General features: G+C 35.4%; 2 protein-coding genes across 3 annotated transcripts; one reads left to right on the top strand and one right to left on the bottom strand.

The window, feature by feature from the left end:
- The first annotated feature begins 4,541 nt into the window (after positions 1–4,541).
- On the top strand, positions 4,542–6,500 carry LOC148279191 (uncharacterized). 2 transcript variants are annotated; one of them, XM_088230341.1, is made up of 4 exons: positions 4,542–4,596; positions 4,735–4,919; positions 5,590–5,707; positions 5,912–6,500. In XM_088230341.1, exons 1-4 carry the CDS (start codon positions 4,567–4,569, stop codon positions 6,161–6,163), a joined length of 585 nt encoding a protein of 194 aa, XP_088086467.1. In that variant the 5' UTR covers positions 4,542–4,566; the 3' UTR covers positions 6,164–6,500. The 2 variants fall into 2 exon arrangements, with proteins under 2 accessions (XP_088086467.1, XP_088086466.1); XM_088230340.1 differs by lacking the exon at positions 5,590–5,707 and adding an exon at positions 5,163–5,286 and having other exon boundaries at positions 4,543–4,596.
- Positions 6,501–7,683: 1,183 nt separating this feature from the next.
- Positions 7,684–12,324, bottom strand: Arr2 (arrestin 2). Its single transcript, XM_088230328.1, has 6 exons — positions 12,027–12,324; positions 11,731–11,937; positions 10,025–10,156; positions 8,889–9,240; positions 8,445–8,639; positions 7,684–8,357 (listed from the first exon to the last, which is right to left on the bottom strand). The coding sequence occupies exons 1-6, from the start codon at positions 12,213–12,215 to the stop codon at positions 8,209–8,211; spliced, it is 1,224 nt and encodes a 407-aa protein (XP_088086454.1). The 5' UTR covers positions 12,216–12,324; the 3' UTR covers positions 7,684–8,208.

The following is a 12,324-nucleotide window of genomic DNA, read 5'->3' as shown; positions in this document are numbered from 1 at the left end:
CAGGTCTTTTTTTCTAATTAATTTAAAAGTAAAAATCATAGTCTTAGAGTGATAATTCGCTCAAGAAAATTCATTTAACTAGATTCCATAGAACACAGCGTTCCAAATTTTTGGTTTGGTTTTTAATTTAACAATAAACGTGTAACGGACGATTTCGGTTAGCGCTTGCAATTCTCGACCTGAATACGTACGGCCCGTTGTATTGCTATAAACCGTAGCTTACTTCGTGGTTGATAATCATATAATGTTTTTTGTTCGTATGGGCGACTCTATTAGTCCGTGGTGTATTATTACTCTAAGATTGGGAAGAACAATGTACCTAGACTACGTAAAGTGAACTTACGTATGTATTTTATGTACTTAATTACTTTGGACATTGGTATCTTTCCCGTCTCTGAGAGAGTTTTTCGATTCTTTTGCGCTTTTAACATTAATTTTATTGAGAGTAAGAAAGCCTTTGTAATCACAATTACAAGAACGAAATTTATTCAAAGCATTAACTCTATCGGGTTTTAAAAATGTTACTTTGTATCTGCGTTGCTGTTTGTGTGTTTAAAGTTAATTGTAAAATTTTCACTGACGGAAAATACGATATTTTACAATTCAAATATGGAATACTAAGTCGCCGTATTTATGAAACTGGCCCTGAAATAAAAACAGTAAATATAGGGATTCGAAATAGACAACGCAATGTTTCATTTTTTATCACTTATATTGCAATTTTATTTTGTAATCGTAGATAGGGTAAATTTGTTTTCGGCTGAATAATTTATAAAGTACTGGCAGGAAAAAGTTGACTGTTCCATACTTGGAACTCAGCTCTTCGGGTCTCATGTTATCGGCCCTACGGTCATCAGTCGATCGGCTCCTCGGGCCTCAGTTCATCGGCCTCGGGCCTCGGTTAGTTAGGATCTTGAGCACCTTTAAATATTGTCACTTTGGGCAACACGCTTTTTTTTTGTTCAGAGCAATCTAAATATAATAAAGGAGAATTTGACGCTCAGAATAATGATACCGAAAGCGTACAATATTTACGGATATAGTATGTCATTATTCGTTGAATATGTCATTAAATTAAATTAATATTACTATTTATTTTTTATTGTTAATTATTATGGCTTGACACGCTTTAATAAGTTCATTAATATTTAAAAGAGTGTCGTTTTGAATGAATGAATAAATAAATAAATATATTCAATATTATGCTGGCATTAATGAATTTGTTTTAAAGGCCTCGGCTAATTGGGATCTCGGATGCGCTCTATAAGTAATCCATAATACATAATAATACATATTCAATAATCACTTCATAAAGCGCCATTGGGGGATAACATTACAAAAATGGCGCTATATTCGTTATCCATAATAATAATATGAAATAATAAGAAAGTATCCACCCACTCTAATTTTACCGGACCGAGTGGATTATGTGAAACGGGCCCGTACATTACAGACTCAATCAATCACTTTTGGAATAATAACATATTAGATCTTCGGCCATATATGTAATAAAGTTGACTCGCATGTTATAATGATCATCAAAGTTTTACATATCCGTATAGAAAATGTATCATGCATCAAATGTATAAAGCCAAAATCTCTTGACAATTTACAAACTACAATAATATTATGAAATTACATTTTTTCACGATACTTGTATAGATATTATTTATTTCTTCTCTATGTCTGTACTTAAAAAAATATATGCTAACGAAATACACACAAAAAAATCTAAGCACTCATTGCTAGCTATCTCATAACAACCTAGTTAGATAGCTAGCAGCCGTACTTGCGATATATTCATAAAGTGTACCTTATTTACCACGTTACTCGTTGAACGAAGCTGTAGTAAACGCCAATATTGTCGGCACTAAAACTGAAAAAAATATTATTTTACTGACGGTACTTTTGTACAAAGAAAGCTTCAACCATCTGATGGATACTATTATTGATCACTATGGTACGAGATTCTAGGTACGGATATTTTACCAAAAAGCCAAATATTTTCAGAATATTTGTATTTCACAAAACGAGAGTTTTAAATGATAAAATGATATTAATTGTATTACTAATGCATTTTTCAACATTGTGTTATCACTTCATTTTAAAAATTATTATATCCTTTTTTTGTATTTTCCTGTCAACATAAAGCGTTTTTTTTTAAATTTTATGTGTTCAGGAAAACGCTTGTTTTGGACAATAATATCATATTAAGATTGCCAGTTTAATCTAAATTTCTTGAATGATACTACCGAATACTAATCATTTTGCTTTCATATTATTGTTTGATTAGTTTATTATGGCGGCCTCCGTGGTGTAGTGGTCAAGACGCTTGACTCACGCTCGGAAGGTTCCGGGTTCGATTCCCGGTGAGAACACAAAAATCAAAATGAATTTTTCTCAAGCCTGGGTGTTCTGTGATGAAATTCACCACTGTAATTGGGCCTACTGGCCTGTAGTGGTGCAAAAAAAAAAAAAAAAAATGAAAATGAAAAAAATGAAAAAATTATCTCTTCTTGTAAAATTTATTTATTTTATTTTATTTAATTTTTTCATGTTTGCATTTGTTACATTTTTCGTTCCATAATAAAACCACCTTATTTATAAAAACATTTATACCTTTTACTTTTTGTTGCATTTATATATTATATTTATGGACGTAGTATGTACCTATCTGTGTGTTTTAATATGTATATGTATGAGGGTTTGTATGTGTATAAACGTATAAATATGAGGGTGAAGTAGATATGTATGTTTTCTCTCTCATCATGTATACATTAAAAGTTTTTGTTTGTGATTTTATACGTACGAGTATAAACAAACATTCTAATTTTATTTCATAAATTCATCCCATATATATGTGAACATATTTTTTTTTCTAAGAAAATAAATATTTACGTTCAACAAAATGTCTACCTTGTTTTATTTAACAACCTGACAGATGGTAAAATAATCGAATTCAAATAATATAATAAGTGAATTCGCTACTTACACATAAAATGTGGTCCCACCCTATTCCCTTTTAATCCCAGCAGTATTTTGAAACTTACAAACGACACAACACGGCATAATTAAATTCTAGTCTACAGAAGTCTACAGAAAAACGTAAAACTATCCCATTTATGAGTAGTTTAGTCGCCTTTAGTTTAATGCGCGTACGCGGTTTCTAGACTATTATAATTCTAAATCATCATAATCCTAAATTTTTTTGTACATGCATTCTCGTCAAATGCAACCCTAGGGTGCTATTCTGAACCACTGACGCGGCCGTAGAAAACACTTTATCTCGTGTATTTTGTGCGTTTGGAATACCAGCCCTGGTAGGTAGATGATTTTTTTTTTCATTTATGACCCTAACTTATTTTTTACAAATTACATTGAAAATTTTAAGATCTGCAAACATCCGCAGCGCAAAGCTCCTTATTTCGCAAATAACCGCACGTAAATCGGTTAAGCCGTTTAGAAGGAATTTAGTGACATCACACCTATAGAAGAGTTATATATATAAAGATATATATTATGAACTTAAATCTAGCAATAGCAAAGCATTGCCGTGTAATTTAAATGTATATGTATATTGTTACATATTATTCTAATAAAAAAACATTGTTCAAAAATCATGTTTTTTTTTTAAAGAAATATTTGCATTCTTATGATTTACCCAAATATTTCATTTTGAGGGCCATTTTCAACGAGCTGTGAATAACTCACTATTAGAAAATGGGATCAAGTTAGAGTAGAGTGGGATCCGAACCACAGACCTTTGAACCGTAAGTCCGAGACACTAGCCATGGGACCACAACCCGATCTAACGAAAAAAAAATTACTAACGAATTTTTTTAACGCTGCGTCGCCGTCGCGGCGGTGACGCTGACGCCGACGTCGACAATCCATTATTGACATAACGTACAAATGAATTTTTCGATCCCTATTTTCTAGTAATGAGTTATTTACTAAATATTGATTTTGGGACAATATTTGGCCAATGGGCAACTATTTGTTTTCAAATAAAAAATAATTACATAATAAGATTCTTAAATAAAATAGCACGTTTAAATTTTACAATATAATGATGGTATAAGTACCTAACTTCTTCAATGTATGTTTTAATTTTAGTATTTTGACAAATATTTTGTGCAAGTAATAAAGACGCAAAAATGTAAGTTCCTGGACTGTGACAGATACGTTTTTTATGGAACTTTCGTAGATGTTGTTTGCTTTAGCCGACTGCGAGTGCGACGCGGTAATGCTCCATTTGCTCTCGCTGCCTTTTCACGCTTTTTGCTCTAATGATCGTAGGCAGATATTACCAATACCCAATACTCAATACTAGTAGGTACGTATCCAGCTACTTTTTGGCGGTGGGGCCTGTCTCCAACTACAGCGGACATGTTTGTATTTCTACCTATCAATACTTCCGTCCGATCGGAAAAAATCCATTATATCGGCGTTTCCAGCGTTGAGATTGAGAGTGGGTGTATTTTGAGCGATTGAATGGTATTGTCGTATAAATACTTCGATTTCACTTTATTTAATACCATTGTTGTTGAGTTGTTCGACGAAAACATGAAGACTTACGAAACGTGTTACCTCCAGGTTAGAAATAAAAGTTTTGTGAATATTAATCGTGCAATATGCTCATTTTAAATTAGTAGTGTTTTAAATTGAGCGATTAGTATTTACTTTTTAAATATAAAAATGAATTCTAGCTAATTCGAAGATTTTGATGATTAGTTAGGGCTGGCCATTCTGGTGGTGGCAGTTTCGGCAGATGCTGAGAAATCCGACAAAGTAAACAAGAGGCAGGTGGGACCTGACAAGGGACTAGTATTGGACACTACCGAGGATCGTGCTGCTGAAGCTTCTGGCTTCTTGGGACACGCTGCGGGAGCTGTCCAGGCACATTCCAAATACTTCCAGTACGTATGGAACACAAATATAAAATGTTTTACCCATTGGCAGCTTTAAGTCTTTACTTATCTTATTGTAAGTTGCATAATGTCGCTTTCCTTAAATACTTACAATTATTGTTTGATGTGATATTTCAATTGCATATAATAATTACTATTTAACACTCCTTTTCTAATAAAGTAAATTATATTTAGTAATCATTATTTTTAGTTTCGAAATAAAAAATATTTTACTGGATTAAATTCTTGTAGGGATTTTTTCACAGTCCAGCTGGCCCCTCATAGGATAGAGTTCGGTCACGTCTGTGAAGATCCAAATGATTGGGAGGAAAGATACGAAAGAAAAGATTTCAAAACTCACAGAGATCAAGGAAAAGTAATGCATAAAAACATATCTAGTAGGAATATTGGTTTCGATAGTCTAAGCGTTTCTAACAGTCTAACAAGAAAACATGTATAAATTTAGTGTACACGTCATACCGAGATATTTTTCCTTATGACTTCACCTCGCTTTTGTGCTGAATAACATTTCTAACAGGGTGTAATTTCTTCTTCTTTATATGTCATCTTCGCACCACTCTGCTGTGATCATGGCTGCATCTAACTGATTAATTTTCCTCTGCTGGACTAACACGGAACTATTAAACATTGTAATATGAAATCGACGGATGAAATGAAGGTACGCGCATGTGCCCGCTAAAGACCACTACGAAACAGGACACAGAAAAGGAAATGAGCACCACTTTATTGAAAGACACGAGAAGGCCCACCCTCACGCTGGAGAATTCAAAACTAAAGTAGGAAAATTTGGTCATTTCATTATCTTCTTTCTCTCGCACATTGCCAATACCTTGACATTTTAGATTGCGTCCTTGCACATTTATTATATCATAATAATAGTGAAGTAATACTTCCAGACGTGTAGTGTTGGTATTACGAGTAACGTATTAAAGAATTAAAGTAATCGAAGTGCTTGAAATAATGTGATAAATGTATTGTAGGTTCGCTGGGGCGACAAACATGGTGGATACGGCGAACACTACTGGGATTACAACCACGCAGGACATGGAGACTCCAGTGATGAAGGAAGCGAACCTGTAGCAGATTACCAAACCTACAAAGAAGATGAACAAAGCAGGAAGAAAAGACAACCGAACCCAGCTACTGGACCGTCCCTCGCCCTGGACCCGAGTACCGGAGAAATAATCGATCAAGTCACCGGCCGTAAATATGTTCTAAAGCCGATCAACTGATTTTTCGTCAAACTGCGATAACTCGTTATTAATACCAAAAATTATGTTAAGAATAATTAAGTATATCGATCTAAACTTATCTAATTACTCAGGCTTTGTTACGTGTGAGAATTCACTAGTTTTATTATTCCAGTCTCACTGGAAACTTGTATATTGTCAATGAGAATGGTTTACTTGAAATACATTATTCATTTTATAAGCTTTCAGGTGAACCGTAGTTACGGTGAACCAAAGAGAATAACAATATGCTGAAATGTGCATTACTAAGATTTGGTTGGTAAATAATTTATGTTTTAGTTAACTTTATAAGTTCATGAAATAAATTATGTTAACCGAAGTTTGTATATTTTAATTCGTCCATTTTAAATAGTGCATTCCCACAGTTACACATTCAGTGGAAAAGTCGAATAAAGAAAGTTGTCCAAAAATAATAATACACCCCTATCATAGGACTGATTTTATGCAAATCAGAATCAAGGGACAATGGATCGTCCTCGAACCCTTAATGGTTCAACAGGTAGCCAGAAACAGGTTTTCACTCCTGCAAAAATAAATGGTCAAAATATAAATGGGGTGGATTGTCTTTCTAGGACAGTGAAATCCACCCCAAGTAAGAATTTTATTTCTCTCTTCTATTATAGTGAGGGGAGCAAAATAGACAAATTATATAATTCTTTGGCTAGGTCTTTAAAATAAAACCGGTCAACCTTGTTTTTTACGATCAAAGTATCCCCTGGTGGACATTTTATCTAGAAACTGAATATAATTTTAGTGCATAGGCATAGGAGCAAAAAGCCTGTTTTTGCATATCCGGAAGCGAATTCGAATGATTCAGGCACGGATAGCCAAAAGTGGTCTGTCCAGTTTTCTACCGATGGGAAAGTGTAATTTGAAGTAAAGGGTTACCTTTTCACTATGGCGGTAGTCTGGAAGTTGGTGATCAGATGTACGGTCAGCTCCATACTGTTTTGGTTACTCATTTTAGAACCACGAATTACTGACCTTTCTCGAATTGACAGTCATTATTATGTACCTAGACAATTTCTAAAATGACTTATGCGACGCTAACATAACAGCCAAACATACAGGACGATCATAAACTTAAGCTCTTTTAGTATTGGGAACTCGAATTCAAGGATCCACGAACAATTACATTTATTTTAAGGGTTTTGTATAACGGATAACTGAGCTACGTGTGAAGTAAATACTTTATTAAATTGAAGGACACGATGAAATAACAACGATTTTTTGGCAACAAGGAAGTGGGGATGGTCTTTCTTTGAAGGATCAATGGGACCTTCCTTAGTCTAGATTTGTGTACTCACCTGGTACATTCTGTTAATTGTGAAAAATTTATTTCGGTCGAAGACATTTTACAAATTATCTTTGGTATACTTGACTACAATTATTATTAATATTAGAGAATCTACTTAAATTTTCATAAAGTTTATACCCATCACAGTTAACTAAGAAAAATTTGTGGAAAACAGTAAAAGGTAAGAGAAATAAAAATATATTAATTACTATGCTGCTTTCGATAATTTTATTACAGATGACCAAACATTTAAATATTTTTTGTTTAAATCTATATCATGAGGCTTATATTCGGTGTGACGGTGCGCTTTCAAGCCACCCCATAAAATTTATGTTTAATTTCAAGAATTGTTAACAGCCTGCAATATTGTGTACCTAAATGAATATAGAAACAGTTCATTAAATTGTAAACGCAGTTTTCCCGCAATTCGTTGTGTATAGTTTATCCCCCAAAAACTAAACCATGATCAAATAAAAATTATAAATCATAATGACACTTCTGGTGGTCATTACTTTCGTAAATATTTGTTTCGTTTGCTTATTTTGTTACACTTAGTTACAACTTTTGTTTCATTTTTTTGTGAATTTTTTATCATTTTTCGCTTTTTTATTCTTGCTTTCAACACAACTAGATTAATTTACCCTCTTAAAACGTTTGTACAATAAGGTACATCCTTCTTCAAGTTTTTATCCTCTAGTTGCAGAGCTGTTAATACGTTCTGGTGAAGTGTTTATTCTGGTTCGTTCAGACGGAGGCGGGCGAAGTCCTCGAAGACGATGTTATCTTCATCTTCGTTAGTGTATAGAGAGTTTTCGTAGCGATGACGTTCGATAGATTGCATTTTTTTCATTGCGTTTACGCGTTGACGTTCGACAGTTCCTGAAGAAAAAAGAGAGAAATCAGACACTCGCATATTTATTTTCGTACGAAAGCAGTGAAAATATTTTTAAATTTCGATCATCTTACCGGGAGCTGGGTGCAGAAGCTTGAATGGTACGTCTGTGACCAACTCTCCTCCGAGGGTTCCGCAGTTTAGTTTCACCCTGAGGGAGTATGAGATAACAATACCGATGGCTTCAGTGGGGCACTTGCCTTCTGCCACCAAAGTAGAACTGGCTAGGTTAACATCATCTTCCTTCAAGTATCCGTCCAAAGCGATACCTGATTGCCAAAAACAAAACCGATAAAATCAATAAGGAAGTTTATAATGCAGTACCTGTGTTACGCATGTATGTTATTACCCCTCCGTTTAAATGTTTGACATGAACAATATTTATTGTGCTTAATAGACCATTACGGTCTTGCAACTTAATCTTAGTCTGCGTGAATTATTTTTCACGACTTATTGATTTGAAACACGAGCACGAATACTGAAAATTCGCCACAATACAACAAAGCAAGACATCTTACCACGGCTGTCCTTGTTGGTGCGAGCAAGCGGTACCAAGTAGAAGGTTTTGGACAAGCTGGCTCCGGGTGTAATGGGGCACCCCTCGCGGCTCTCCAAAGATGCAACATGCCGACTGAACTGGGAGTTGATCATGGTGATCTCGCAGTGCTGCATGACGTAACACTTGATGCCACGGACAGACTTCCTGGAGTTGTTGGATACGATTATGTTGGCGGCGATCTTCTCCCCGTGGTAGTAAGTCTCGCGGTCCAGAGTCACCTCGAGATTGATCTTGCCATTGCTGAAGGTAAAGCCCTTGCTGACCAACGAGCTGGGCAGACGACGACCGCGAGTAGCCGGTGCGAATTGTAGCTAAAAGAAAAACGTTTATTTAAATACGAAACTACATAATTCTTTGTAAATAAGTTTTGTATCATATTATTTTTGTTAATGTACTTCTGTTCTTATGTGATTTTTCTCTTGTACAAAAATTAAATGAAAAAATTCTCAACTCCCGTACATATACCATTACAGTACAAACAGTGGGTACACAAACCCTGTTCTGCTTCAATAAAAGTCGAAGTCTGAATTCACTTCAAACGAGAGCCTTAATTATTCCGTGTGATTTTTTTTCTTTGTTGTGGAAATATTTAAGTTCAATAAGCAGTCAAAAACAATAAATTAATTTTATTATCAGGTCTGAAATAAATTGACGTTGTTTGGGTATAGGTAATTTTACAAGAAATGCATTGTTATAATGATGTCCATGTTGGCCATGTTTGTTATTCATCCATTCGGTTTCTTCTTTTTATCATCTTTTATTCTAACATATTTTTAAACACATTATTACGTAAATAATTTAGTATCACGCTCCTCCCATCGCGCATCGGGTAATACTCAAGCAGCGTCAAATGATATGGCCTAGTAGTAAAATAATCACCAGTTTCTACGAGTCTTCTGTCCGCCGGTTATGCGAGTGGAAATGCATTCTTATGTCCCGAAATGTGTTTGTTGTAACTCCTGCGCTGCTATTCCGAACGCTCTCGCGGCCGTAGAAAACACTTCTATCTCGCGTATTTTGCATGTAAACACGCGAGATAACAGCCTTTTCTTATATTGTAATGGTAATGAGTGTAAGTATATAAACATTGCATACCTTCTTTATAGCCAGGGTGACGGAGCTCCTCTTGTGTCCTTTGTCTTCCTCATTCTCGGCGACATATGTTCTGACGCTGTACTCTACTCCTAGAGGTTTACCTTGATCGTCATCACCAGGTTGCAGGGTAATCTAAAGTATGTATATTACTATAATTTAAATTTTGAGATATTTTAAAGAAGACATATTTTTTTAAAAGTATAATGTTAAGTGTGGAAGGCGAGAGTTCACATTTTGCTAAATCTCCCCCTCCAAGCCCAGATCCGTAAAGTATCGGGCTATTGGGTAAGGTGCTAGCTCTTTAACATCCTTATGTTTAACCGGTAGTCCCCCGAGGACGAGGCTCATTTTATGATGTAAAGCATCACATTCAAATAGAATGTGTGTAGGTGTTTCCTCATCTGCACTGCAGAACCTACAAATAGAAGTTTCGGAAAGGTTCATTCTAGCGAGGTGTTTGTTCAATCTGCAGGGCCCTGTAAGGGCTCTAGTGATAACTGTTACTTGATTTCGGCTGAGGTTTATTAGGACAAAAGTAAAACTTTGCGAGTACCCTTTTATCAGTTCCCTCGCATGATGCTGACCAGGTAATTTTTGCCAGAGCATTACACTCTGCTTCCTGGTCCATGGCCTAAACTCATTACGAGGAGCACATTTAAGCAACCCACAGTAGAGTTCAGCGACTATTGGAGCTGTCTCAGCTCCCAGCCTTGCCAATTCATCAGCTGCCTCGTAACCGTCGATGTTTGAGTGTCCAGGTACCGAAATTAATATCCCACTGTTACACTCACCGACACAATTTAGCGCCCGTAGGCACTCCAAGGTTAATTTAGAATTGATGTTGACAGAGTTCAGTGCTTTTAGAGCAGCCTGACTGTCTGAGAGAATATAAATTCTTTTGTTTTTGTATCGTCTGCGCAAATTTTCACGTGCGCAGGCAAAGATGGCATAGAGTTCCATTTGGAAGACAGTGGAAAAGAACCCTAGGCTAATGGAGAACCTTTTTGCGGGTCTAACTCCGTGTATTCCAGCACCTGCTGGTCCATCTTTCTTGGAGCCATCGGTGTACCATACAATGTCTCCTTCCCTATAGTTCCCTATCAGCTATAAGCACCATAAAATGCTTTTGGAAGTTAAATTCCACATTCCCAGGGAGGTCTCATTATTTTTATTATTAATCATTGATTATAATGTGGAAAAAAATATATATTTAAAAAAGAATATATAATATATGACCTGCGGTATTTTGTTTTTATGAGAAAAATATATAATAAAGTAAATCAATAAAACTGGGTCGTGCTACCGGGGTAGTGTCATGGACTCACATATCAAAGATCCTAGGTTCGAACCCCGCACTACCACAACTTCATTCCCATTTTCTGTGGTTGAGTTATTTAAAACTTTTAGAAATGTCCCCAAATTTTAAATTCATGACAACACACATATTCAAATTTTACACAAAAAGCGTTTTATCTCGGTACTTTAAATCATGGTGCCTACTTAACATATAATAAGAATTACTACACAGTATCGTTAGGTAGAAAACTTTTTTTTTAGTTCCTGCATTTGTAATTGGATAGTGACTATCAATCATTTCAAATATGTAGGTTCATAACGTACCTGTACTAGGTACACTAGGTACCTACATACGTATTGTCTTAGCAAGTATTTTCTGAAATATTTGGATATTTTCTAAACATATTTACCGAGCTAGGAGACATCTCGGGAAAGGCGAAAGTAAAGGGGAACGCATTTGGTCCCAACTTCTTTAGGAGTTTCTCTTGAATAGCAGTCAGCTCCATTTTACTGTTGACCATTGGTACAACTTGCTCGTGAGTTAGAACCATCTCCTTGGAGAATTTCACTCCCATAACTTCATCTTCCTCGCGACCATATCGATACGTGGTGACAAGCTGCCAAAAACATGTTCAATGCAGTTTTCATAATAATATTTTTAATATCTTTGACTTATTCATAATAGAAGACATAACACAGTGTGTACCTGGCTGTAAATTTTTCTCCCCTTTAAGTAATCGGTATCGACGACGATGATTCCATCGACAGGATCGCAGAAATCCAAATGGTCAACAAAATCACGTTTTCCGAGATAAACAGTCACTTTTCCATTTGGAGTAGTTTTCTTGAACACCTTCACCGCTACTATAAAAACCAAACTCAACAACGCGATCATTTTCCCAGAGCTACCTTGAACAGTTTTCGAGTGAATAGATCAAACTTATTTTAAAAAGTTTTAAATGTTCTTGAGATGTTGTATCCTATAGCTGATAGCCACCAGAAGT

The sequence above is a fragment of the Micrasema longulum genome, unplaced genomic scaffold (assembly GCF_059751315.1).
Source record: "Micrasema longulum isolate JH-2025_06_02 unplaced genomic scaffold, ASM5975131v1 h1tg000747l, whole genome shotgun sequence".
NCBI classification, from domain to species: Eukaryota; Metazoa; Arthropoda; class Insecta; order Trichoptera; family Brachycentridae; genus Micrasema; species Micrasema longulum.
This window is presented reverse-complemented; position numbering and strand designations above follow the sequence as displayed.